The sequence below is a fragment of the Epithele typhae genome (assembly GCF_022376455.1).
Source record: "Epithele typhae strain CBS 203.58 chromosome Unknown BXZ73scaffold_52, whole genome shotgun sequence".
In the NCBI taxonomy this organism is placed as follows: Eukaryota; Fungi; Basidiomycota; class Agaricomycetes; order Polyporales; family Epitheliaceae; genus Epithele; species Epithele typhae.
This window is the reverse complement of record NW_025954243.1, coordinates 83,905-110,587: the sequence shown is the minus strand read 5'-3', so window position 1 is coordinate 110,587 and position 26,683 is coordinate 83,905. Positions and strand designations below refer to the sequence as shown.

At 58.8% G+C, this 26,683-nt stretch overlaps 11 protein-coding genes across 11 annotated transcripts; 4 read left to right on the top strand and 7 right to left on the bottom strand.

Moving 5' to 3' along the window:
• Positions 1–182: 182 nt before the first annotated feature.
• On the bottom strand, positions 183–623 carry BXZ73DRAFT_104500 (uncharacterized protein; the record flags this gene model as incomplete). Its single annotated transcript, XM_048015909.1, has 1 exon — positions 183–623. The coding sequence occupies one exon, from the start codon at positions 621–623 to the stop codon at positions 183–185; it is 441 nt and encodes a 146-aa protein (XP_047874658.1).
• Positions 624–2,229: 1,606 nt separating this feature from the next.
• Positions 2,230–2,772, top strand: BXZ73DRAFT_79984 (uncharacterized protein; the record flags this gene model as incomplete). The annotated part of the gene is made up of 1 exon (XM_048023197.1): positions 2,230–2,772. The coding sequence occupies one exon, from the start codon at positions 2,230–2,232 to the stop codon at positions 2,770–2,772; it is 543 nt and encodes a 180-aa protein (XP_047874657.1).
• Positions 2,773–3,931: 1,159 nt separating this feature from the next.
• On the bottom strand, positions 3,932–5,564 carry BXZ73DRAFT_104498 (uncharacterized protein; the record flags this gene model as incomplete). Its single annotated transcript, XM_048015908.1, has 3 exons — positions 3,932–3,969; positions 4,025–4,364; positions 4,428–5,564. 3 exons carry the CDS (start codon positions 5,562–5,564, stop codon positions 3,932–3,934), a joined length of 1,515 nt encoding a protein of 504 aa, XP_047874656.1.
• Positions 5,565–7,180: 1,616 nt separating this feature from the next.
• BXZ73DRAFT_104497 (uncharacterized protein) lies at positions 7,181–8,497 on the top strand (the record flags this gene model as incomplete). Its single annotated transcript, XM_048015907.1, has 3 exons — positions 7,181–7,927; positions 7,986–8,397; positions 8,463–8,497. 3 exons carry the CDS (start codon positions 7,181–7,183, stop codon positions 8,495–8,497), a joined length of 1,194 nt encoding a protein of 397 aa, XP_047874655.1.
• Positions 8,498–9,028: 531 nt separating this feature from the next.
• On the bottom strand, positions 9,029–10,760 carry BXZ73DRAFT_104496 (uncharacterized protein; the record flags this gene model as incomplete). The annotated part of the gene is made up of 3 exons (XM_048015906.1): positions 9,029–9,063; positions 9,121–9,532; positions 9,603–10,760. The coding sequence occupies 3 exons, from the start codon at positions 10,758–10,760 to the stop codon at positions 9,029–9,031; spliced, it is 1,605 nt and encodes a 534-aa protein (XP_047874654.1).
• Positions 10,761–12,124: 1,364 nt separating this feature from the next.
• Positions 12,125–13,342, bottom strand: BXZ73DRAFT_51943 (uncharacterized protein; the record flags this gene model as incomplete). Its single annotated transcript, XM_048020721.1, has 1 exon — positions 12,125–13,342. The coding sequence occupies one exon, from the start codon at positions 13,340–13,342 to the stop codon at positions 12,125–12,127; it is 1,218 nt and encodes a 405-aa protein (XP_047874653.1).
• A 1,105-nt stretch (positions 13,343–14,447) lies between these two features.
• Positions 14,448–16,469, top strand: BXZ73DRAFT_104494 (uncharacterized protein; the record flags this gene model as incomplete). Its single annotated transcript, XM_048015905.1, has 3 exons — positions 14,448–15,578; positions 15,631–16,378; positions 16,435–16,469. 3 exons carry the CDS (start codon positions 14,448–14,450, stop codon positions 16,467–16,469), a joined length of 1,914 nt encoding a protein of 637 aa, XP_047874652.1.
• A 50-nt stretch (positions 16,470–16,519) lies between these two features.
• BXZ73DRAFT_104493 (GroES-like protein) lies at positions 16,520–18,028 on the bottom strand (the record flags this gene model as incomplete). Its single annotated transcript, XM_048015904.1, has 5 exons — positions 16,520–16,988; positions 17,042–17,240; positions 17,296–17,360; positions 17,435–17,547; positions 18,023–18,028. 5 exons carry the CDS (start codon positions 18,026–18,028, stop codon positions 16,520–16,522), a joined length of 852 nt encoding a protein of 283 aa, XP_047874651.1.
• A 300-nt stretch (positions 18,029–18,328) lies between these two features.
• Positions 18,329–20,088, top strand: BXZ73DRAFT_104492 (uncharacterized protein; the record flags this gene model as incomplete). Its single annotated transcript, XM_048015903.1, has 3 exons — positions 18,329–19,444; positions 19,507–20,002; positions 20,054–20,088. 3 exons carry the CDS (start codon positions 18,329–18,331, stop codon positions 20,086–20,088), a joined length of 1,647 nt encoding a protein of 548 aa, XP_047874650.1.
• Positions 20,089–20,771: 683 nt separating this feature from the next.
• Positions 20,772–22,055, bottom strand: BXZ73DRAFT_79977 (GroES-like protein; the record flags this gene model as incomplete). Its single annotated transcript, XM_048023196.1, has 5 exons — positions 20,772–20,882; positions 20,946–21,355; positions 21,410–21,588; positions 21,672–21,737; positions 21,799–22,055. 5 exons carry the CDS (start codon positions 22,053–22,055, stop codon positions 20,772–20,774), a joined length of 1,023 nt encoding a protein of 340 aa, XP_047874649.1.
• Positions 22,056–25,503: 3,448 nt separating this feature from the next.
• On the bottom strand, positions 25,504–26,646 carry BXZ73DRAFT_51956 (uncharacterized protein; the record flags this gene model as incomplete). Its single annotated transcript, XM_048020723.1, has 6 exons — positions 25,504–25,689; positions 25,842–25,891; positions 25,930–26,014; positions 26,065–26,203; positions 26,259–26,398; positions 26,467–26,646. The coding sequence occupies 6 exons, from the start codon at positions 26,644–26,646 to the stop codon at positions 25,504–25,506; spliced, it is 780 nt and encodes a 259-aa protein (XP_047874648.1).
• Between the last annotated feature and the right edge of the window lie 37 nt (positions 26,647–26,683).

Genomic DNA, 26,683 nt, shown 5'->3' with positions numbered 1-26,683 from the left:
CTGGTCTCCCGACTTGCATCGTGAACTTGAGGACGGTGGGAAGAGGCTCGCACATTGAGTTCAGTGGAGATCGCGCATCTCGTCAACTTCGAAAAACGGTTACAAATAGTCTCCCCTGCGGTGCGCGACGACATAAGTACATACGGACGTCCGATCACTGCACGAACCAGCTGCGTCCTGCCTCACATCCTCGTCGGACCCGGCCCGCCTCCAAACCCGTACTTTGCCGTCAACTGCGCGAACTGGTCCTCGTAGTAGTGCCGCCGCGCGCGCTCCGCCTCGCGCTCCGCCTCCTTCGCCCGGCTCTCCCCTGACTGCGGCGTCGGCTGCGGCGCAGAGGCGCGCGGGGGTGAAGAGGGCGAGGGCGAGGCTGAGCTCGAGCCGAGCGCGCGCTTGAGCCAAGAAGCCGATTTTGACTGCGAATGCGACTGCGACTTGGGCGAGGGGCGGGAGGGTGCGGGGGCGGAGGCCTGGAAGCCGTATTGCGTCTGGAGCGCGCCGAATGCGGACTCGTAGTCCTTTGCTTTGGGCGTGGGGGTGGTGGAAACCGCGGTGGAAGTGCTCGCGACGGAGAGGGAGGAGGGTGAGGATGGGATGGAGGCGGTTGTGGTGCTTGTGGGCATCGTGGTGATAGTGGTGGGATTGTTTTCCGGAATGGCGGAAGGGTGAGGGTGTTGGGGCTATGAACGCTCGAGCGCGGTTTGAGACGTTGGGTTGGTGAGGAAGAGGACTGGGAGGCATGCCAGCTTTATACGACTCTGCGCGCGTGCTCGAGTGCTGTGCATGTGAACCTACGTTCGCTGACGAACACGAAAAGATGGTGTTGGTGATAGGACATGGTTCGCAGCGATGGTACGGCGAGGATGCGGACTGCGGGAGCGCAGCGTGACTCAGCTGCGCACCAATAGCTTGGAGGATGCCTCGCGCGCGACACCTGCGCACCAGCGTTAGCACACTATGAACTGGGGGAGGTGGAAGGAGTCATCGCGGTCTCTGCAGTACTAGTCGCTCCGCGCTCCGACATCGGGCCCGGTGGCCGCGGAGGCCGGGCCCCGAGTCCGAGGCCGGCCGGCGCCGGTTAGCGCTTCAGCACTGACCGGCGTGCGGTGTGCACCGCGCACTCTTCCTCTCTTCTCCTCCTCGAATCTCAAGCAGTGCGCGCCCCATCTCTCGAAAACTCACACTGCCTCACGCGCGTTGGTGTAATGAACGTGCTTCTTCGCCAAGACTCTCCGCAAGTCTCGCAGACGTCTGGTCACTCGCCGATGCACATTGACAAAGTGCGATTAGGACAGCGTCCTCTCATGGACAGTGTGGCATGGTGCATAAGCATAAACGGTCATATTAGTGGGTGAGTTCTTTCGCATTGGACAGGCCCTGAGAGCCTTGGTCTGTTTTGGCCTTGTCGGGAAGAAGTACTGGCAGTGCAAAGCTTGTAAGCCCAGCGTCCTCCGCCTCGCCATTTCCGCGCGGAATCGTCCCCATCGATTTTCCAAAGTGGGACACATCGACACCACGTTCTCCACGCGGCGCGGCACGACACCTGCTGCATAGTGGGCTCGCCGTGATGTTGCGGCAGACAGGCCGCACGGCGCACGCCATGCACGAGATACATACCCTGGTCTCACGTCTTCAGACGCTCCATTGCTCACAATAAGATACCAGATGGATGAGACGTACAACTTCTGGGCCACGAGCATCCTCCGAGCCGATGCTAAGTTTAGCGAACGTTCGGTCGGTGACTCGGCGGACACCGTCTTTCAGAGTTTCCGACAAGCACTCGCACCGCCCCGAAGAAGACCTCGGGGCCTTTCCGATCAACACGCCTCACAGCATCCGGAAGCTCCTCAGTTGCATCTAACACGATCGCTCGCGACATGCCGTTACTCCTCCGGCACAACGTGATCTCGGTGCCGCGAACTGTCAAGTGAGTCATTCGTCCTGCGGGTGCACAGCTGTATGCAAGGTTCTTGCGATGAGTGCGCAGGGACCCTGCAACTGCAGGCGCTGCGCGGAGTCAATCCTGGTGCATGGTGGACGGGGTGCGTCTACGCTCGGTATAAGTTCGAGTGACGCACCTCGCCCAGCCGCCTCACTAACTACTCGCCACAACCACGCATACCCCTTCAACAGCCTCTGCACCTCCCACGCAGCCTCCTCCTACTTCTGTGCCCAACCATTCCGGTCCACATCCCTCTCGCAACCACCGCCCAGACCACCACATCCGCAATGCCCGCAACCACCACACAGACTGCCTTCCCATCCTCTCCGTCCCTCGCATCGCTCGCGAGCACCTCCACCGCCGTCTCCACCACCCCTCTTCACGGCCCAAAATCGAAGGACTACGAGTCCGCGTTCGGCACCCTCCAATCGCAGTACGGCCTCGCGTCCCCGACGCCCTCCCCTCCCACGCCGCGCCGCTCAAAATCCCCCTCGTGGCTAAAGCGCGCGCTTGGTGCACCGTCGCGGTCAAGCCCCGCGCGCAAGTCGAAACCCGCGCCGCCGCCGATGACGGAGGAGGAGCGGAGGAAGGACGTGGCGCGGCGGGCGCGCGAGGCCGGGTTCGCAAAGTTCACGGCCAAGTACGGGTTCAGCGTAGTGTTGCATACGGGTCGGGTACGGGTAAAATCCGCGTACCCGTACTCGACCCGCGGACTACCCGCACCCGCATGGCACGGGTACGGGTATTCGCGGGTAGGGGGCTTAGGGTCACGGGTATGGGCGTCCAGTGGACTGTTTATGAAACATCCCAGAAGAGGAGTGATTCAGTAAGCTCTTATTTTGTGATCTGGGAATCGTGCAGTCGCCTACTATGATCACTTACTAAGGCTTGTAGGACATCAGGAAAGCATCTCCAGTCATGATAACGACCATCTTCCTTGTGTATCGAGTCGCAGATTTCGAAGGTACTGTCGAGAGCACCTACTAAACGAGAGCGCCACTCCACAGCGTCAGCATGCCAGGTCTCCCCCGATATTGAGTGCGCCGCGCTTCATCAAGCCCACCCCGACGTTCAGTCTCCGGGCTCGCCGGTCCCCCAAGGCTTCCGGAGACGTTGGGATCGACTAGACGAGATTCCGCGTCAGCGGACCGGCGCGTGATGGAGGCTCAAAGGCCTGCGCTCATCTTCGTTTCAATGCAGGTTGTTTGTACGCTTAACAACCTCGTGGATTCTGGGCACACCGCGGCGCGCATTGCAGTCCTTCGAGTGGACGGGTACGGGTAAAGGCGCGGGTCGAGCGCGGGTACGAAAGTCTCGACCCGTACTCGTCCCCGCGCGGCTACATACACGTACCCGCGACGGGTATACCCGACCCGTGGGCAACACTAGTTCAGCGGCGGGGCGTGAGGTCGCGGTCGAGGTGCTCTTCTCGGACACAGTGTTTTGGCGTTACTTCACCCTCACCTTTACTTTACTCTCGTCGCAGCACTTGGTAATGCTCGCGCCCCTTCTATGATATGGTGGACATATTCGATCAGAAGGCAGGATGGCAGTCGGCGACACTGCGACGACTCTGTAATCCTAGTACTGCATAGATAGCCAGTTTATAATACCCCGCACGCTGCTGCACTTTTAAGTACCGCCTCCTATGCGCTTCGTTGTAACTTGGGACCACTCCCTCAGGCTGTGGCGGATGGTATAACCTCAAGCTTCGTCCCGCTCGCTTCACCACCGAGATCCTGCGAGCCCATCCGGGATATCGAATCCCCTCCACAACGCCCTTGAGCACCTCGACCTGGTTCGGCACCAACTTCCCATCCGCGAGCCATAACCCAACGCGCGCAGGAGACTGCGCGCCGAGCTCCGCCGTCTGTGGGACGATAAATGACCCCACGGCACGCGAGACGACAATACCCTCACGTCCGGTCCCTGAGCTCATTCGCGCGCGGGTTCCGAACGTTTTTGTGGCCCGCTCGGCGTGCTCCCCGCTTACCCCCACACGTAACGGCACTTCTCCGAGTAGATGTCTACAGAGACACAAGTTAGCCGCTGCATAAAATCAGAGCTCAGACATCTGTTCACCGTCAAGATCGGACATGGAAAACGCCTCGTTCTGCACGAGCCGCAGCGCCCGCTCCCCGTCCTCGCGCCAGAGCTCGACCAGAGACCGCGACGCGTCGCCGTCGCCACGCTCGACGCGCCACCACTGCGTGGACCGCAAGCCCTCCAACTTGAGCCACCCGTCCGACACGCCCACGACGCGCAGTGTGGGGATCGCCGTGGCGAGCTTCTCGGGGAACGCGGCGAGCGCGCGGATGCGCTGGCGCTCCGCCTCCCCTGGCTTCCGGTAGGACGATTCTGAGTCCGCCTCCAGATGGACGCAGACGAGCGGGAGCCGCGCGAGTTCCGCCACGAGCGCATCCTGGCGTGCGGGGGACGCTCGGTGAGCGAGGGGCGTGCTCGACGCAGACGGCGCACGACGTACCGAGGGCGCCCATGTCAGCGGCCACTGCTCGCTCTCGGTACTGCGGTCGTCGAATGCTTCTACGTGGAGCACGAGCGCACGCAGGTGCGGCGCGGCCGCGGCGACCTCTTTCCAGAGACTTCCCGTGGGGTCCGACGGCCCGGCGCCCCACACCACCGCTATTTCCAGGTGGAAGGAGCGCGGATTGAGCACGTCGAGGATGCGCATCAGTTGTGACGAGGCGTCGTCCTTCGCGAACGACATGCCGTCGTTCGTGAACGACATGCCGTCATTCGTGAACTCCCATAGCTTTGCGAATCGAACGTGTGCCGCGCGCAAGGCCCATTGCTCCAGCAACGAGACAATGGAGGCTCTGGTCGCTGGGCGCAGGACCGTGAGGGTGAGTCGAGGGATCGGCGACGGGCGCCATCTCGGTCGGGATCCGTGAGGGTTCCCTCGGAAAGGATAGTCGGCACCAAGGTCCAGGGAAGTGAGGTTTGGACAGAGGTAAATGAGATCTGTCGCAGGTTTGGTGACGTTGTAGAGGGTGAGCTGCTGGATGGAGGTGAATGGCGGGTAGCTGGCGATGTCGACGGCGGTGGTCGGCTTCAGGAACTCTAGCTTTAGATCATGCAGGCGAGGGAAGGATCCGATGACGGAGATGATGGAGGGGAGGTCGACGCAAGCGTTTGTTTTGCCTCTATAGGCTAGACTGAGGCTTGTGAGATTGGGAGAGGGGATGCATTGGATCGTCGGCAGCATTTCGTCCTCGATCCAGTTGCAAGAGAGTGTCCGGAGCTCGCGCAGTTCTGCGAGAGCGATAGAAAGACGCGGGTCGTCATAGAGGAGAGACATATGGATTATTTCGAGCGAACGGATGTTCTTGGTTGCGAACAAGACATCGGGAAATGTACGTGGCTTGTCGAAGTCGAGATGGATCACTATCTCACGGACATGATGAGCGTTCGTGCCGAGATTACCATGCCACCAGGACACGAAGAACTCCCAATCTATCGGAAGAACTGTCCAGAGTCTTGGAGAGGAAACCATATGGAAGTGTTTGCAAGTGAGCGACAAGGCGCAGAGATCTCGCTTCTTGAGATGGGAGAGGATGATGAGCAGAACATCGTCGTTGAGACGATCTATGAGAGGTTCCATGGCCAGTGGGATCTAGAATAATTAAATTACCACGTTGGCATGAGTGGTATTCGCAAGACGGCACTTGCCCTGGAGTGGAGAGACGGTTGGACAAATGTGCGAAGTCGTTCTCGTCGTGGTACGTGACGAACCAGGACCAGAGGCAGCGAGGCCCGCTGCGACTTATCGGCGCCCGGAGATTAGATTAGATGGTGTCCCCCTAGCCGCTTGGCAAGAGGATTCTTCGGCGGGGGCTTCGCAAGTCCATGAACAGAAATTGCATGCAGCGAGTGTCAGACACCACGAGAGCACCCTCCCATCCGCGCTTGAGAGGGAGAGGACGAAGGGCTCTGCTCAACTACACGGCGCATCCTTGGCACCAGTGGAGAAGCCACGCTGTGTCCCAACTTCATACATCACGAGGAAGCATTGAAAGAGGCCTCGCACACTGAATGCAGTGGAGGACACGTGTATCGTCGACTTCGAAGAACTGCTACAAACAGTCTCGTCGTATAGGAACACCACGCCTATCACCCTGTGGTCGGGCGAGGCCTGCCTTACATCCTCGTCGGATACGCCCCGCGTACTTCGCCTTCAGCTGCGCGTCGGCTATCGCGCAGAGGCGCGCGGCGGTGAGGAGCACAAGGGTGCTGAAATTTCTTCGAAACACTCCTAGCGTTACGGACCTGTGATCCAGGACGCAGACGCGCTCCGAACGCCTGGATATCCGGCGTCTCCTAACTGGGCTCCAGGAGAGACTTGCGGAAGCCGTGCCTTCGCTGCACCGTAGTAGATGTGACGAAGACGCTTCAAAGGAGGCGCACGCGCTGGCAGGACGACCCGCGGAGCAGGGTGTGGTGCCAGGGGAAAGGTGCGCGGAATAAGCCGCGACGTAGTGGCAAATCGAGGGTGAATGAAAGGGGAGGCGCATTAAGCGCGCTTACCGACGCGGGCGTCGCGGGCGTCTATCCATTTCGTCTCCTGACTCTCTCAACTGATCGGCGACTGGCAAGTGTTCTCAAACACACAAGTGCACATTCTGAGCTCAATTGTCACTTCAAGGGCCTCCGAATTGTGCACGGCTAGGGCCACCCTCACTCCATCGCGAGTCCACGACTTCCTCAGGTAAGTCCCCGCAGTCTCCTAAATATCTTCGTCTTCTCACACCTGCCTAGACCGGCGCAGTAATCCATGCATTCGCGATTTATTTCTTAACACGCGGCTCAAAAATCTAAATGCCGCCGTCCTCAGTGGTCTGTCGGCTCAACGAAGATATTGTGCACAACATCGTCTCCTATCTCCCAGGATACGCCGCAGTGCAACTCGCCCACACATGCAAGTTCATGTATGCGCTTTGTTCTCCCAGATTCACCATCAAGATCTCAAGTCGAACCCAACTCACTGGACGCCATTACGACATCTGTCAGCCACGCACCCGCAGCGCGGTTTACATACACCACCTGAAAATCAACCTTGAACCACCTACTACGATACACAAACAGTACCTGGATACCATTGGCGATATTCTCACTGCGACGAAGAATCTGCGAAACTTGGAATTTCAGGTTTGTGATGCTAGCTTCATACTCCACCCACCAGCCGCTCGTGCCCTCGCTCAGATGCAAGAGTTGCGATCTATGTCTTGCCGTCCAGTCAGCCCTGGCGTCCTGTCGATCATCAAGTCTATCCCTTCACGCAATCTCGTCATGCTCGATCTCTGGCACGGATTTCAGTTGCCACACGATTTCTCTCCTCTTTTGTCCACCATTGAGGCCTTCCCGAAGCTCTCTACACTCGCCCTGAACTACTTCCTGCCAGGCCCGACTCCTCTCGACACCACCCGGCCATCGTTCTCGTCCATCCTGCACATCACGTTGCGCGGCTGTTCGGTAACCTCCACGGACCTCGTCTACCTCTGCCCCAACCTCGAGTCCTTGAACCTCTCTCTCGACCACGTAGACCGCTCTGTGGCCGGTCACATGGACCCCCGCCCAAGATGGCCCAAGCTCTCCCGCCTCATCGTAACCGTCGGCCACACGACGAGGTGGGGCGGTGGCTTCACCACGCTCGGCGCCGCCGAGGTGCAGACCGTGCTCTTCAAGCTGCTCGAGCGCCGCGCGAGCCCCGTCCCGCACCTCGAGCTCGCCGGCGAGTGCGAGCTCACCCGCGACGGCGTCACCGCCGTCGACACCGACGCGTCGCGCCGCCTCGCCCGCCTCCTCGCGGCGCTCCAGCCCCGCGCGCTCACCCTCCCGGTGCACGCCGGCTTCCACATCCCGGACAGGAGGCTCGACGGCCGGCTGTGGACCGAGGTCGCGCGCGTGCTCCCGCGCCTGCGCGCTCTGACGCTGCGCCGCGTCGGAGCGGACGACTGGGAGCTCCCGGTGAGCCCGTCTGGCGCGGAGCTCTCACGCCATCACTTCGCTGATGCCGGTCTCGCAGGACGCGCTGCCAGCGGCGCTGGCGCAGCTCCAGCTCCGCTGCCTGTTCGTCGACGCCAGCCCCGTGGACCGTTCGGGGAGCAGCAGGTACAGCTCGCCCCGCATGGAGCTGGAGCGCGTCAGAGCGTTGGACGCGCTCCCCTCGAAGCTGCTTGCGGCGCTCCCGAAGATGCGAGTGCTTGGAATCACGGGGACGGCGGCGCTGCCGGACGCCGTGGTGGACACCAGCGAAAAATGGGGTCTGGAGGATCTGAGGAAATGGAGGAAGGGGTACGGCGAGCGGAACACGCGGTGGTGGCGCGTCGACGGCGAAGGGGCGGAGCGGAAGTTGGTTGAACTCTGGCGCGAGTACGGAGAGCAAGCGCAGCAGCTGGTAGAAAACGCAGAGAATTATCGCGTCGCGGACCTGGCCGGTTAGTACATCGGACGCCGGGTTGGGTAACGTCCGAGGGCGCTCTAAGCTAACCTAGTTCCGCAGAGATATACTTGGACAAGTGCCGCTACGAGCCATAAGCAAGGAATGAACGAGCGCGAACCACACGCACACCATGTAAACTAGCGCCAGTTTTTAATCTTTCATTGAATCCATATTTGTGCTCCCCTTGCACGCGATAGTTCTAGCGACGTGTTCAGCCTGATGCGCGACGCAGCGCGCCGCGCCGCGAAATCTGGCCGAGGTGTCACCGACCTGAGGGCAAGCGGGCGCAGCGACGCTGGAGCCAAGGACAGCAAACTGCCGAGCCAGACAGTGAATCTTCGCGGGCGAAGCGATCGCGACGCGCGCGCGCGCAGCGGAGCCACCCACGAGGGCTCGGTCGCGCGGCTCCCGCCTTTCCGTAGACACTCGCGAGAGAGGCCCCTCCCACACACTCCCACACGCGCCTTGGTCACGCGACAATCAGCAAGCCATTACGGTGAAGAAACGAACATGCCATAGCGTATCCTTCAACTCAGTGGACACGAATCCAACTAGATGAGTCAGCGATTTCAATGTCGAGCTCCGTAGATATTGTCCGTGTATAATCGTATGTGCGTGTCTTATATTCAGGGCTCGTACCGGCACCTGTCCAAGTAGATAGCTGCGTAAGAGCAGAGTCAGCGTCCACCTCGAGCACCCAGGACTTCGATAAGCTCACCGTCGAGGTCTTCCGCGATGCCGTCCTCCTCGGAGTCTTCAACGATCTTCTGCGCTTGTTCTCCGTACTCGCGCCAGAGCTCGACCAATGTTCGCTCCTCACCTACACCATCCACCCGCCACCATCGCGTGTTCCGCTCGCCGTGGTCCTTCCTCCACTCCTCCAGCTCCTCCAGACATGCTTCTGCCTTGAGGTTCTTGAACGCATCTGCGGGTAGCGCGGCCGTTCCTTTGAACCCCAGTACGCGCATCTCCGTGAGCGCCGGAACCAGCTTCGTGGGGAGCGCGTCAAACGCTTTCACGCGCTCGAGTTCACGGCGGTCCGAACCCGGTTCCTTCGGATCGTCGACCGGGCTGGTGTCGATGAAGAGGCAGCGGAGCGAGAGCTGCGCGAGCGCGGCCGGCAGCGTTTCCTGTAGGCAGAGCCGGGGCGTCGATGTCAGCGCGGACGCCTGACCGACAACGTTGCCCAGATCGACTCACCGGAGGGACCCAACTGAGGCGCGGGGCGCAGCGCAGCGTCAGCGCGCGCAGGCATGGGAGCGCACGCGCGACCTCGGTCCACATCCAGCCGTCGAGCCTCTTTTCCGGGGTCTGCAAGCCCGTGGCGTGCACCAGGAGCGTGAGCACGCGGGGCTGGAGCGCCGCGAGGAGGCGCGCGAGGCGGCCCAACGTGTCAGCGTCGACGGCGGTGACGCCGTCGCGGGTGAACTCCCACTCGCCGGCGAGCTCGAGGCGCGAGACGGCGCTCGCGCGGCGCTCGAGCAGCTCGACGAAGACGGTCTGCAGCTGCGCGTCGTCGAGTGCTTCGACGCCTCTGTACCATCTCCTCGCGCGGCCCTGGATGGCCACGGTGAGGCGGGAGACCTTGGGCCATCTCGGTTGGGGTTCCATGTGGCCTTGCGTGAAGTTCCATCCGTAGCTTGGGGAGAGGTCGATGGTGTCGAGGTTGGGGCAGAGGTAGAGGATGTCCGTAGCGGCGACGGACACGTTTTCGAGAATGATATGCCGAATGGATGGAAGCGATGTTCGGGTAGCATCAAGAGAGGTCGGTTGTGGGACGAAATTACTCAGGGTGAGGGTGACGAGCTTGGGGAACGATCTGAGTACTGAGAGCAGAGGAGGAAACTGAGGGTCCCAGTTGACATCGTACCAAAGATAGAGGTTGGCGAGGTTAGGCGAGGGGATGTGTTCGATCATTGGAAGTATGCCGTCGAGGAAGATTGGAGAATAACGGAGTGCTCGCAGATCCTTCATTTGAGTGAGAGCGTGCACGATCGAGGGATACCCCACCCCACCTGGCGGGATCACGATGGAAAGACTCAGCGTACGAAGGTTCTTGGTGGTCCTCAGGATGTCGCACACGGCCTTGATGTCTTCGTCTCTACTATGCGACATCAGAGCCAACTCAAGGTCTTGCAAGCATGACGCGGAGGAAGAACCAGGCCGGCAGATCGCCTCAGCCCTCCGAGACAGTTGGTGTTGATCCCAGTAAGATATCTTCACACTGAAGCTTGGACAGGAGAGCGCGTACATGAACTTGCATGTACGAGCGAGTTGTACTACGTCGTATCCTGGGAGGTAAGAGAGGACGGCTAGGAGGATGTCTTCGTTCAGACGGTGAACAATCGAAGAGGACATCGTGAGAACTGCAGGGTCCGATGAGTCAAGGATCGCATGAAAATGTGGTAGATGGATGCTGACCGGAGTTGATGGATGAAGGCAAGAGGTTGGATTTCTCGCCTTTGTGTATGCCGTTAGGGGCGACTGGGATGGATCTGAGTCACATCCGCTCCGCGCTGTCTGCTCCTCCGGCGTCCGTGCCCTACAAGGTCCTGATGCCCATTGCCGGATTGCGCTCCGCGCCCATGCCGCCGCCACGGTGAGTGGCTCGGACATACACATGGATCAGTGCTGTTACGAGGCCTCAGCGCAGAGAGGACACGGGTATGAACGTTCACGTTCAGCACGCGTGGTGAGATCGTAGAATATGGTGGACATGACATGAGGACAGTACATGTGCGATGCGGCGACATACAAAGCGTGCGGATGCGGCTGGCAGCAAAGCGACAGGTGCGCGATGGTTTTACCCCTCCTGGGAGCACCCCTGCAAGCAGGCACGGAGTCAAACGCACACGCCTCGGCACGGTGACTGCCTCCCGCTTCTGCGCCCAGGACGACTTCGTGCCGACGTGCAGGCTGATCAACGCAAAGGGGGGCGATGCGCGAGCTTGAGACACCATGGCACGGCGAGAGCGCCATTTGGGGTGTAAAGAGAGACAGGACGATGGCCTCGTTCCCAAGGAACATTGCAACATGGAGTGAACACCGACGGGGGCGTTGTGCGACAACTGGTGGAGAAGGGAAAACGGCAAACTCCATGGTATGAAGACGTACAAGTAGCCACGCGTCGGACTTGTGCGACCGGTTCGCGACATCGACATGCTCCTCCAATCAACCCCGACGTTCCGTTCATCTCATCGCCCCTGCTGGGCCACCCAAATGTCCCCCGATGTTGAGGTTTGCCGAACTTGTGTCGATTTTCGCATGCAAATAGACAATGTCAGGATGGGTGGCAAGCGGAAGGGAGCGGTAGGAGGTTGAGAAAGACGATGGTGATGGCGAGAGACAGGCCGCGGCGCCGACGAGAGTGCGCGCGCGCTCACCGCGACCGCAGTGGCGCACGATTCTGGACTGGAATCAACTTGGGCTCGCCTAAGTAGGGATCAACTGCCTCGTTATCTTCCTCTTCACGATGTCCAAATGCTTGTTTACTTTGGAAAATCGTAGGTGAACCAACGCATGTGCGTCGTGAAAGAATCACACAGCCTGAAGTCGATAGCTGAACACGTTACTATGGGCCCGGAGTAGTCAACGATGTCCGGCGTGTTATACAGTTAATGCGGTAGTATATTACAGAGACTACATCCAAACTGATAATACTGTCTGATGATGTCTATCATGGGCGGTCATTCGTTAAGCGTAACGTGTATCATCGAGTTCGTTCATGTTGACTTTGTGCGGGGAGTCGTGTCGTTGAGTGTCTGCCACGCCTGCTGCGCGTCCTCCGCGTCCTCGAAGAGCATCTGCAGGAGCTCCGTCTCCTCCTCCGTCAGCCCATCCACCTTCCAGTCCGTATCCGAGAATGGTACCGTTCTGCCCGCCAGGCACTTTTCCGCGACGATCCCCTTCCATCGCTGCCACACCGGCGTGTCGTTCGGGATGAGGTCCCCAAGGATTTTGTGCGGGTTCAGCACCGGCCGGTCGCACTGCAGCGCGAGGCACGCAAACACGACCATCGCCGTCCGCGACGGGAGCTCGATCTTGCGCACCGCGCCCGGCGCGATCTTGAGCACGCGCTCGAACAGCAGCTCCGTCTGCACGTCCTCGCAGTCGATGCTCGACAGGTACGTGTTGTACGCCCACGAGACGACGATCGACGCGACGAACATGAGCCCGCCGAAGAGCGTGCCCTGCGGGACGAGGAGGAGCTGCCCGAGGAACTGCGCGGTGAGCAGCACCGAGCACCACCCGATCGGCGCGAACGCCGGCGCGCCCGCGTACTCGAGCCGGAAGCCGCCCCGCGTGAGCGCGCCGACGGCGGCCTCGGGCCCGCGCACGACGAGCGTCGCGTAGCCGTCGAGCAGGACGCCGTCGCCGGGCGGCGCGCCGCGCGCGGGCGTCGGGTGCGTGAACTCGAGCGTGCCCGCGCCGATGACGAGGCTCGCGACGCCGCCCGCGACGATGCCGAGCGCGATGCTCGCGAAGCACCACCAGTCGGCGAGGAGCGCGCAGACGACCGCCGCAGCGACGCTGGCGCCTATCGGGAGGAGCGCGAGGTAGCCGTGCGCGCCGGTGGTCTTGCCGGGGTGGAACGTCGTGGGAGGCACGTGGGCGAGGTCGACGAGCGTGACGGCGGCGGGGGTTGTGCGGCGGCCGCGCACGGACGCGATGGGCGCGAGGTCGCGGGCGCGGCGGGCGAGGAGGTACGCGGGGTGACCAGTGCTCGGGAGGTTCGAACCAGAGCGGGCGGCGAGGAAGGCAGGACCGGGCTTTCCGTCGAGACCGAAGAGTGCCGCGGGCTCGCACTTGGGTCCGGGAAACAGGCCGTCCCAGAGGCGAGAGTTGGCGAGTTGACCGTACCGCTTCGCGATCTCGTAGCTCCCGGGGGAGTTGTACCAACCGCTCCAGCGGCGGAGGGCGTAGAGGTGGACGGTGGCCATCCCAGAGACGGCGGTATCGCCTCCGAAGAAGCCTGCGACGCTGAGGGAGCTGAAGGTGAAGGAGGAGTGGGAGATCGGCGGCTGGAGGACTGGGTCGGAGCGCAAGGCAAGGTCGACGAGGTGGGAAATGGCGGGCATGGTGGGGTGTGGCGCGGGGAGCGAAGTTCAAATGTTCGCCACCAGGGGCCTTTATAGTCACAGTACACTCGATGCAGTCAAATTCACCAGGTCTGCGTACAAAGGACATCCGCGCTCGCTTCTCCTGTCCGCGCCCGAGAAGCTAAAAGCCTTTCTCGAACCAACCGGATCTGCAGACCGGATCTTCCTGTTGTACGAACACGCACTTGTCTCCGTGTGGTCGTACGAATTTCATTGAAAGGAGCGCCAATCACACGTGTGCCCAGCGTGTGGGCTGCAAAGAGCTGCGAAGAAACTGCGAAGATCAGAATCACAACCACACAGGCGTCCGGCGGAGTTGTCCCGGACAAGAATTTGCGTGCCTCGTGCACTGAAAGTCGGACGCACCGTCAACGTTGTCAATGGCGAGGGGAGCACGTGTGATAATTTCCGATGCCGCCGGAAGGCTTTCAAGTTGAGCGGTACGTCGAGGCAGTCTGGGAGATATTGCTTCAGCGATTGGGATCATTGGAAGAAAGTCATGAACCACGATCTGATTGACACTCCCTGCTTGGAACAACTTGATGCTATGTAAGTCTACACTTCTTGCCAAACTTCTTGACCGTCCGTCGGCGTGGCATGGAGCGCTACTCCGAGTCGATGCATTTGAAAAACGTTCTCACAAGTGGGCACATCAATGTCGAGGCAACATATTGCGCGGAGTCGTTACTGGGAGTGCATCCTGCCCGATGTCGGAGCGTGTATAACATGTTGATTCTCGAGGCTTGAAAGTTTCCAATTGATCGAAGCATGAAGAGCTCGTCAAAGGCGACTAGCGCTCTGCGATGGACTACTCACATCTATCGGCGCCTGAACATTTGAAACTGGGCCGGCCTTTGCCGGTTTCGGAGCGGTCTGTCACTGTTCTGGCGCACTCGACAGCACTACTCAGCACTCAGCACTTGGACAAGGCTGAATACTAGCCAGCATGGCCGGACTCCTGCTTTCACTCAACGAGGATGTCCTCTTTCTCGTCTTCTCCCACCTGGATCCACCTGACGCACTCGCGACGGCATGCTGCTCCAAGCAAACACATCGACTCGCCATATCCCGCGTCTTCTCCAAGGTCGACGGGAACCAACGCAGCTTCGAGTATGGGACGACGCGGCACTATATACGCCAAATAAATCAGTACTTTTGCAGTCGCGAAAAAGTCTCACATCTTCCCCGCGCCTTCCACCTCTGCTACTTCTCCATCGACGTTTTCCTGCAATACTATTACAAGCCCGACGACTCACGGCTCATTACAGAAATCCTCATTCAAGCCCCCAACATCCGCGTTCTACATTTGCGCCGCTTTCAGACGTTCGTCGATGAAGACCCGCGGCTTATCCAGGCCATCTGCGCAATGTCCAACCTTGAAGATCTCTCCCTCATCGGCATGCGTGAGGGGGCGATCCCCTCCCTTCTAGGCCTTTCATCGCATAGATGGCTTAAAAAATTATACATTTCAATCGGTAAAGCTTTTGATCCAAATCCTGTTGACTGTGGCGATCTCTTCACTATTCTCGCCACCCTCAAAGCCCTTCACACGCTCACTCTCTGGCTTCACACAACACATCCTCCCTCGAAGACGACCGAAATACCCTCAGTCCGCAATCTCTACCTTTCCTGTCAAGGCGGAATGTCTGCCAACATCCTTGCCATGTTCCCTCGCCTCGATACTTTATCCATCACAGACACCTCCATCGCCCATCCTCTCGACGGCGGGTCTGTCCTCGCTCAGAAGAACGACAACTGGCCGACGCTCCGAAGCTTGACATGCAACTCTCGCATCGCCATTCCTCGCAAGATGTCCCAGACCATCGGGCGCATCAGCAAGTTGGTTCTCGGACAATACCACGACATCAAAAAAACCCGTTGCGTTCTCTCGCTCATCGAGCTCCTTCAAGCCGTGCGGCCCGTCGCGCTCGAGCTCACTGTCAGCCACCGGCTCTCCTCCGCCCAGGCAGAATTCGCGTGGAAGAAGATCTGCCGCGCGGTGCCCCAGCTTCGATCTCTCCACGTTATCACGTGGCCGTCTGCGCTCGACAGCCAGTCCAGCCTCATGACATGCATAGTGAGCTTGTCGAGTCGACTGATGCGCGTTCCTTTCTGACCGCGCCGCGCAGTTTCCGCTACTCGCGCACGCCGCGGCTCTGCCCCTGCTCTACCTCGGTCTCACCCTCGTGCCGACAGAGGAAGAATACCGCTGCGCCCGGTTCAACGTCGCCCGGGCACGCAGAAGGCAATTGAAACGACTGAGGGCTCTGTGGCCGCTTTCACGCGCCGTAGCAGCGGCGATTCCGACACTCCGCGTCCTTCGGCTAGGCCCTTGGATGCCGAAGCTCTTCACCTTCGACGAACTATGTCGCGGCGCAAAAGCTGGGGATGTACCGCGCCCGATCTTCGACGAACTAAAGCGCGAGGCCGAAGAGGGACACGAGAGCGAGGACCTGGCTAGGCTGCGGAAGCTGCGGAGCGTGTATCGTAGGGTTGAACGGTGGTGGTGGATCGAGAACGAGCATGCGTACGAAGACGCGGATGGTGAAACAGGCCAGGACACGGACAATGAAGATCAGAATGAGGACGATGAAGAATGCATGCACGGAGACGAGGGAGGAGACGAGGACGAAGATAACGATGAAGACGAGGACTCTAGCGACGACGAGGACTCTAGCGACGACGAGGACTATGGATACGACGACGACGGAGATGACGACGACGACGACGACGGAGGTGACGAGGGCGATGAAGAATATGAACGTGAGGACGAGGAAGACGCCGGGGTATGGCTGAGGGAGATCTGGAGAGAGGACGGTGAACGCGCACTTGACATCATTGAGGATGCGTCGCTGGATCCGAAGACGAGTCTCGAAGGTGAGCACTGATCTCAAGATGCGTATCCAGCTTGCGGACTGACCCCGCCCCCTCAGAATTCTTCTCAGACAGCTGTCTTTACGAATATTGATCAGCTCGATTGGCATAATACACGCTTCATATCTATGTTCTCCCACCCCCTCAGCCCGTAGCGGATGGTATCACCACAAGCTTCGTCCCGCGCACCTTCCCCGCAGAGATCCTCGCGAGCCCATCCGGGATCCCCTCCAAACCGCCCTCAAGCACCTCAACCTGGTTCGGCACCAGCGTCCCATCCGCGAGCCATCCCCCAACGCGCGCGAGAACCTGCGCTCCGAGCGCTGCCGTCTGCGGGATGACAGATGAGCCCGCGGCGCGCGAGACGACGATCCCCTCATGTCCGGTCTCCCTCATTCGCGCGGCGACGGCGGGGTCGCCGGTGATGCTGACGGTGACGTACCCGCCGCGCCCCGCGCTTTCGAGGGCGGAGTACGCGAGCATCTGCGTGACGGGGAGCCCGATCGTGTCGAAGGCGAGGGACGACGCGGGAGCGCGGCGAGGATGTCGGCGTGTTTGAGGGAGGTGGTTGTGACGATGGTTGAGAAGCCGTTCATCCTCAGGGCTTGGATGGCTGGGCGAGGGGGAGATCATTGAGGTGTCGGACAAACAGAAGCCGAGGGGTACGGACCGTACTGCCCGACGGAGGAAGATCCGCCGACGACGAATGCGACGTTATCGGCACCGGCGGTAGGACCGCCCTCCTCCCACGGAGCGGGGAGATTCAGGAGGTGGGCACCCATGGCGGGGTTACAGTTCCACAGACCGGTGGTTGCCGTCGCAAGACCAAGAGGGACGACGGCAGCTTGCTCAAACGTGACGTTTTCTGGCATCTGCATCGAGTATTAGAAGTAAGCTTGATGAGTGGAGATGCGAGATACCTTGGCCATAGACGAGGCAGGCTGGAGGCAGAACTCCTAGAAACTCCCGCCGGTCGAATGAGGGACTGTCCCGGTAATTTTGCATGGATGGACGGGTCAGTCGGGTCAGCACTCATATCACAGACCAGGGTTAACGCACATCCGATCGCCCTTCTTGACCGTAATGACCTCGACGCCGACGACCTCAACTACGCCAGAGTAGTCGTATCCGCCGACAATAGGGTACTCCTTGATGAACGTCAGCCCATTCTTCTAGACGTAGGCCACCGCGCTCAGCAACCCGGTCACCTGGTTGGGACCGGGGGCTGTGACTGGCCAGTCGTGCCGGAGCGTCCATAGGCCAGAGCGAGTTGCACTCAGAGATGTCTCCGTGGAGTGTACGGAGCCTCAGCCTGTGCGAGAAAGCATGCTTTAGTATGTATCAGCGTAGCAGTGGCCACTGAATATCCAAAGTACGCAAACGAATACACGCCGTCGGCCAGTGGGAGATCACTGGAATAGATGAAAATGAGCGGTATGTCGACTTTATAGTATGTATATGTGGCGTAGCTTGTCGCTGAGGATGATTTGGACGTAATGGAGTATGAGCGCAGGGTGGGGTCTGGGGATGTACATCCGTGGTGGCGGCACTTGAGCAACTTGGGTTAGTCGACGCGGCTTGCCTCTTACCATTATCCAAGTCTTGTCCACCTTCCACCTCCCTCTTGTCATTCGCTCTCGCCCCTACCCTCATCTTCTCTTGCCATTCTTTGCAATGCTCATGCTTTACAACAGTCAGGAGTTTGATGCTCGCCATCCCTTCGCTTGAAGACCGCAAGATAAACGGAAAGTCGGGAGCGGACAGAGGACGGACTTGAAAGCTTGGATGGTCAGGAGAAAAGGGGCGTGTAAATGCTCTGAGTCGCCGTGAGTCAGAGTCTAGAGATGGTCACGCAGCACTGCAGGTCATGTGTATGTACGTGTCGTTATGCAACTTTGAATCCAAGTATCCCCCTTCCGTTTGCCCAACCTTCAACGACCCATTGCTCTCATCATGCCAGGACTCTTACTGTCGCTCAACGAGGATGTTCTCTTCATGATATTCTCCTTACTCATAACACCAGAGGCCCTTGCCGTTGCCTGCTGTTCCAGGGCTGCCTACCGCCTCGCTATTCCCCATCTCTTTTTCAAGATTCGTGCGAATGGAAAGAGTCCTCCCATCGACGATCAGCCTCGACCGGTCAAGATCTGCTCGCTGTTGCTCACCTGCGAGCCGGGCTCCCAGGTCCCTCGAGTCCACTACCTCCGTCAATTTTCCATTCATGCCGGGCCATTTTGGCCACAGGAATTCTCTCCGCTCTTCGCCAACATACTGCTCCAAGCAGTCAATCTTAGGTATCTTCTCGTTGATAACCTCGAGCGATTCATTCAACGAGAACCCCGTTTTGGCGAGGCGATCGGTGCCATGTCTCGACTTGAGGAACTAGCTCTCTTCGGGATGGGGACGGTCGCCGCCACCTCTCTCCCAACCATGCTCCATAGCTGCAAGCTCACCCAATTACGCCTGGAATTCCTTCGGGGTGGCTTCGATCTCGACTCCATCCTCTCCACGCTCGCCTCCGTCCGATCCTTGAACACTCTCAGGCTGTCTCTCCCCCGTATATTCTCTGTATCAGAGACGCCTTCCGTGGACTTCAAACCGCCATCGGTCCCTCACCTGCGCCTTTCCTGCTCACCTTCGCTTTACTATTCCGTGACCTCCCGCTTCCCTGCCCTCATCACATTCACCGCCAAAACGCGCTTCAAAAGCCTCAATATCACTTCCGTGCCCGCCGTCACCGTTGCGCCGCTCGGCGGCCGTTGGCCTGCACTCCGAAAGTTAACCTTTAATTCACGCACGTTCCTTCCTTCGGAGTTTGTTCAACACACGGAGAACATCCCGAAGGTGGTGATCAGCTCGCCCGTGTCCAGTGGCAGCGCTTTTGTCAAATTCATCCCCCTCTTCCAAGCTGCGCGCCCAGTCGCGCTCGAACTCGAGACCAGCAGCGCCACTCCTTCCCCGGAGGACATGTCGCTATGGGCGGACCTCTGTCGCGCCGCACCCCAGCTGCGCTCTCTTCGGGTCGAGATGCATTTGAGCGACTTGCAAACGAATTTCGACGACTTCGTGGTGAGCGTCCGCCTCTGCCCCTCTCGTCTCGCGATGTCGTCTCACACATCTGCTGTGTACAGACACCGCTGCTCGATGCCCTCTCATCCATCGCCCTCCTCCACCTGTCTCTCTTGCTTCGGTTCCGTCCAGTTATAGACCTCGTGGAGATGGAATGGATCACCGCCGCGCGCACGGGGGAGCTACGCCGCCTCGACACTCTGCACGCGCTACCGCCCGTGATCGCAAACAGACTCCCGACGCTTCTCGTACTCCGCCTGGAGCCCTTCTCACCCTCGCTGTTCACCATGAGCGAGGTGATGCGTGGGTGGAATATGCCTTTGATTCGGCCCGACTTGACGGACATAATGGACGCGGAGGCGCGAGGAACGGACGCCTCCCCCGAGCTGTCGAAATTACGGACTCTGCGGAACGAATGCATCCGTGACCAACGCTGGTGGTGGATCGGGGAGGACACCAGCGGCCACCGGAGACCGGACGAGATGTGGAGAGAAGACGGGAGACGGGCGCGTACGATTATCGGCAGCCCCACTTTCGATGCACAGAAGAGTCTCGCAGGTGAGCCGTGTCTCGGGTCTTTTGGATGCTTGAGCTGATTAGGGGCCTTAGGATTTTTCACCGAAAAGATTCGCTTTGAGTCCTAGGTCTCTTCAATAACGTACCCAAGTCGACACTGACACCGACAAACCCCCTCAAACACCTCACCGCTGCTGACGACTCGTGGCCCTCAGTTATCAACACGCTCTCGTCCTGCTTCGCTCCGCTCACCTCCACCTCCTCCGGCCCCGCCTCGATGCCCTTCACCCCCTGGCAGCAGCTCCGTCCTCGCCAACTTGATCTTCCCGTCCTCCAGCCACCCCGTCCTGCGCGTATACGCCCCGACCCACAAGCGCCTTACTGATGGGGACGTGGAACGACCTGAACCGATGAACGAACTTCTTTTCGTCCTCGGGCACGACGCGATTGTCGAGCCACGGCGCGCAGGGGAACACGCACGCGGGCGCCCCGCCGCGCACGAACGGGAGCGACACCGGCGTCAGCTGTGCGTCTGACGGGACGTCCCCCTCGACCGCGGGCGACGGGAAGATCGCGAGGACGTCGGCCGGGGGGAGCGTGCGGTCGACGACGTGAGTCGTGCCGGGGGAGTCAAGCCAGGACTTGACATTCAGCTTCGAGAAGCAAGTCAAGTCCTCCTGCAGCGAGCGGGCGGGCAAGGCTCGGAATTAAACGCCCACTGTCCGAAGTTGGTTCGATTCGAGTTGAACTAGTCTCGCAAAAATACAGCATCACATTGTTTATCGCACAGGAGGACCAGTTCTCGGAAGATTTACAACACACGTGCCACCCACTTCGTACCACTGACAGCGCCGTTCTTCATCTTCTCGAGCGCGGCCGGGATCTCCTGAAGGCTGTCCGCGACCAAGTCCACCCTGTTAGGCTGCGGGAGCACATATCGATCAGCGACGATAGCTCTGAAGCAACGACAGCACAAAGCACGTACGATGATGAGGCCTTCCTTCAGCCAGCTACCAAGATGCTTCCACAGCTCGAGGCCGAGCTCGATGCTCTCGGGCACCGTGAGCGTCGCATACGGCCGCCCAATGCGTTTCCGGTCGTTGAGTTTGATCTTCTCATCCAGTTCCTTAGAGAAAGGCTCGACGATGACGAGCGCGCCGTCGTCGGCAACCAGATCGTACGCGAGATGGAGGGTTTCCTTGGTAGAGATGGCGTCGTACGCGTACGGAACCAACGCGCCGTTCGTGATCTTCTTGACCACGATGGCGAGTTCTTCGCTGGGGAGGTTGCGGTCTAGGACGTGCGTAGCGCCGAGGGACTTCAACCACGATTCATGCTTGAGCGAGGCAGTTGTGATGATCGTGGAGAACCCGTTCAGACGGGCCATCTGTATGGCTAGAAGAGACTGTCGTTAGGGGACGGATCAAAGCTACAGGGGAATGGGCATACCGTACTGGCCGACGCAAGAGGCGCCACCTATGACGAGAGCGGGCTGACCGGCGTACTTGGTTCTTCCTCCCTCTTCCCACAGCGCAGTAAGTCCGACGCCCCTCGGAGCCGTTCCCCAGATACCAGAGACGACAGTCGCGATCCCGACCGGGATCGTGGCACCCTGCTCAAGAGTGAAGCTTTCAGGGAGCTGCAGCAGAGGACGTCAGCTGCTAAGTTCTCTACCGGAACTGCGAAAAAGGTGCTCGCCTCGGCGACGTACGCTCCGGGGCATACGCAGTACTCTTTGAATGTCGGCCTTGCGCCCTCGAAGCCACCAGGGAAGAATCTATGGAGCCCATTAAGAAGTCAGTCACATGCCGTGAGCTCGATCTATCAGCCGGACTCACACTCGGTCACCCTTCTTGACATGCTTGACGTCCACGCCGACATCCACAACTATGCCCGAGCCCTCGAGCCCGCCCGTGAAAGGATAGACGAGGAAAGGTGGTGCGTATGACTGGGAGAGCCAATCCGAGGGGTTGAGACCAGCAAAGGAGACCTTGACAAGGACATCCGTCGGCCCAACAGAAGCAATGTCGACGTTCTCGACGACCCTCCAGGGGGCTTTGGCAGTCTCGGAGACAAGAGCTTTCTGGACGGCCATGACCGAGTGCTGTGTGTGAGGTTTGAGCCCGGTGGGGTGTCGGGGTGTTGCTGAATATAGCCACTCACCACGACCTTTTATACAATTCGTTCGATGCTTGTAGGTGGGGTCTGGCAGCGCCCACTAGCCGGGGTCTAGGCGCCGGAGGGCCGCGCAGCTATCTGTGTCTCTATCTCTTGATCTCGTCTAATCTAGTCACGTGCATGTATCTCAGAACAATCGCCCGTTGATTGCTCAACCACAATCGACATTTGCTCTTCGTCCCGCGGCGTAAGTACACTGGCCACAGCGCTGCAGTGAAGTGTCCAGACATGTTCATGCAGGTGAGGATGGATACTGACAAGGCGTCAGCAGATACATCAAAATGCCGAACCCCAACACTGCCTCCGGACGTGGGCGAGCTTCGAATCAGCACGCTGTTTCCGCGCCTGGCGTCGTGACTCACGGCGCACTCCCACCGACCACCGCCCCTCTCCCATCTCTAAGTAGGCGAACGAGGCCGTAGCGGCGTGGGCATGCTCGTTGACAGGAGCTAAACACAGCGAGGTGGGACATACTACCAGTCCGAAGTCGGCGAGAGAACCGGAATCCCATGCACAAGCTTCGGGCCGAGGGGCAACGTGGTGTGGCTGTGATGAACCAAGGGGACTTGTGAGAGAAAGCCGAGTCAGAATGCAACAAAGTCAGAGTAAACTCGAATAATGCGGTGCCGCCGGGCAGTGCACATCCCTTTACATATGACCACACCCATGTGCAGGACGCTGAGAGCATGCCGTAAAGGCATTCATGCCTTAAGACGATAATCACTGCGCTCGCGCGTCCCATGCACAGGTGTAACGTACGGCGCTCCGAAGAGCTCGGTGGTCCGCGTGTACACTCGCCACCGGCTGCACAATTTCATACAGCGGGACAGGACAGACACTCACCGACAGATTTCCATGTATGTATCCCGGGGCTGGTCCGATCGGCACAGGATATTAGACCACTAGGGTCGTGGACGTCTACAGGATGTAAGCGATGAGGCTGGTCTCCAGTGGAGAAAAACGGACCTGCGACCGTAACCGCACTCTTTGCTCTGTGTCCATGCAGCTCCTCTGCATTAATGAAGCTTGCACTCCACACCCCTCCCTCCTCTTCCTCGCGTTTTTGGGGGTAATGACTTCTGGCAATTCAACGATGCTTTGCCCATGTCCATAACAGTGTCGGCGTCTTCATGTTGGAGGGGCCGTAGGACCTCGAGACCGATACCAATGTGGCCCGTGAAGCTCAGTCTGTGGGACGTGGAGGGGAGAGGAGAACTCGGAACACGGCAAGTCGAGTGTTGGCAAGAGCAACTCGCACTGCGCCGGCCCGCTCAGCCCGACGACCGGACACGTACCCCGGGGACTCCATTCCCAACGTGCGCTCGTGGCAAACCTGGGGGGCACTGCAGCAGTACGCTATCCTCCCCGTATGCGTCTTGGGCCTCTCTACCATGTAGACTACAGTACACACCGCCCACCATAGGGCTCCGCCCTCGCGGGCGATAAATGGGATACAAACAAACAAACAAGGACACTTATTTGACCACGCACGCCACTCTATAATTCGAGAACTTGGAACTCTACTGAGAATGGCACCTCTGGGGCCAAGGGTCCCCAGAGGGGGTGTATATTCGGCCTTTCGCTAACAGCGGAGGGTGTCCCAGTGAAGGTGTAGTGGGGATCCGAACCGAGACGATCGGTGGACAACGATCACGACAGCTCCTCAAAGCGAGCCGAATCCATCTCCGACGTTTTGCTGTGGCGGAGGGCGTTGAGGTACGTCAGGATCTCCGCCTCGAAGGTCGAGACTCTGACGTAGTTGTGCGTCACTCTGTGGGAGTACGTGGATGAGAAGGCAAGAAGACAGCATGATCGCAGAATACGAACTTGCAGGTGAGCTCGATCCCAGGGACGCTCAGTTGAGGCCACGGTCCGGGACTCGGAGAGTCTTCCGTTGACCAGTAACCCCAGGGACTGGGGGCTTCCCCCGTAGGTAATAGTGGCAGTTGATAGAAATAAACTTGCGTAGGGGTATCTGTGCCGAATCAGCAACTCGATCGGATGTGCGGCAGAGGTGCACCGACCTGAACCGGTCGGGGAATCAAAGCTTTTCTTGCCGTTCAACTCTTCTGACGCATAGAGCGTCGACGAGGTATCCGAGCCTGCGTCACCATCTTCTATTCTGTCGGCCGCCGCGTAGTGAAATATCTCTTCGACTACCGACTTTGAGTCAATGAACACCAGCGTCATGGGTGAAACACTTACAAACAACGACCTGATGGAGTTCCAGGCCGTGCTCACGTGCGATATCCTCCGCGTGGTTCCAGAAGAAATCGTGATACTCGGAGTCATCGGGGAGTGTCCGTACGACCGCGATCTCCTCCACTGGATCCTCGAAGTCATCCTCGTCCGGATACAACGTGAAAACATGCCTGTAATTAGGAATGAGTACCAGCCCCAATGTACGCCCGGAGATACTGACTGGACGACTTCGTTAGACCATGGATAGTCGTGTGCACGGCACCAATCGCAGTCTTGCTTACGATCGAGGAAGAATGTCGATATCTTACCGGTAGGCTTGATGCGGTCGTAGATATGACCGAGCCTGACAAAGACCTCGACGTCACCATCCCGCCGGATGTAGCCGTAATCGCCCCAGCTCGCGGTTATGTTGCTTTGGAATTGATGCGACGCCCAGATCTTAGCCAAGGTCGTACGGAGATGTGGTTCGATATTTGGATGCGAAGTGCGCTTTGAAGAGCGCAGTGGTCTCAGAGCAGAGAGCAGAGAGGCGGCGTGCGCTTCGATGTCTTCATCTTCCGCATAATCTAGTTCGAGCTGTGAGGGATATCACCCTCAGAACAGCGCGACTATTCACCTCTACCTGGCGATACCGCACCGCGGTCCTGCATGTCATTAGAATAAGCTCTCGTTTATAGGAAGGTTAGCGCACCTCATCGTAAAGCTTCCTCAGGTGATATTGGAAACATCCGAGATTGGCGTTACTGAAGTCGGCGGCGTCAACAACCAGGCGGCCTTCTTCGTTCAACATGATAGAAGGTAAGCAATCTCGATGACTGTGGCACTGGTGAAGGCAGTGGTCAGACGACGTCTGCGAAGACCGTTTGAGACGTACATGATCGCTAAGGGGAAATCCTGTATCTTGCATGTACCGAAACGCGCTCTGCACAAGCGATGATCACTTAGCCATCGTATAGCGTTGTACCATTCAGATAGCTTGATCACCTGATAGTCCACAACCTCATAAAGCCTCAGATACGAACGAATAGACTTTAGCGACAGATGGTGCTTACATGCTGAAGCCACAGTAGCAGGCGGTCGACGATGTTCTTCCCGTCAAACTGGATCATCAGTGGCATCGTGCCTGCCAGGCTGGTGAGCATCGAAATGAGCAGTGGAGGCTCTCAAAGAAGCTTACCTGTCTCCATAACGTAAAACCGCTCTGCGAGGGAGGGGTGGGAATGACCGATAATTTGAGTGATCATTGGATGTTGTCTAACAGTCGATGTTGTCAATCTCATGTGCACATCGAGTAAGAAGATGGAAACGCACACGTTTGGGTGGTATTTCACCAGGGCACAGAGATCAAGCTATGGAGTATCAGTAGAAAGTACATCATCGCCATAAATACTCGAGATGAAGACGTACCTGAGGCTGACGCTTGATTGTGCGAATGACAATCGCACGCCCATCCCACTTCCCTTCCCACTCCTCCCCCACCTCGAAACTTCCGATCCAATACTTCCCCCGCACCTTCGTCTTCCGGATATCGCTCCAGCGGAAGAGTCGCAGCTGTGATGGCTCATGTCGACAACGTTGATATCAAGGACTGGTCAAATATGTTCCCACCTGTGATCGATCGTCGTACAGAGATTGTCGCTCGAATTTCATCCGCAGCGCGATCAAGCAGGCGGTCTGCTTGTATGTCAGAAAAAAAGCCCTTCCCGTAGAACGACGACGCTTACGTCGAAGGATCGCCACGCAGTGTCGAGCTCGCTCATATAGTCGTCCAAAGTTTCTGCGATCGACGACTGGTGCAAGAAGCGATTTAGGCGGCTCTTCTTGAGGTGCTTGTCCACCTCTCGGACTATTCGAGAGAGCAGCCTGCGCAACGACGCGTCAGCCTGAGAGCACAGTCCAGCAGCTCGCAATCACGTACATTTGAAGTTCAGTGAGGCTCACCCTCAGTGGTCCGTCGATCGCCGCGGTGTCATAGTCTATTGCGTTTTCGATGTGTATTGACAGCTCCGCCGCACACACCGCGAGACGCGTGTAACCTAGTGACGTCGTCGACATGTTCTGTGATGAGGGGGAGCGAAGGTTGAACATAACATACGAGGAAATGAGGCAGGAAAAACATGACTCACATCTATCGTTCTCGCCAGACCGAGCGCACAGTTGACGATCACCCCAAAGCAAGGGACGGCGGACACAAGGCTTGAGGTAGTTGAGATGAGCTCTAGCGTCGCGATGACCGCCGCTAGGCCATCGCGCCCTCCCACGGAGCCAACTGCGGATGTGAAGGCAGAGACGCGCGATTGAGGCATTCGTTCACAGGACGTACGTACCTAATGTTGCATGAGT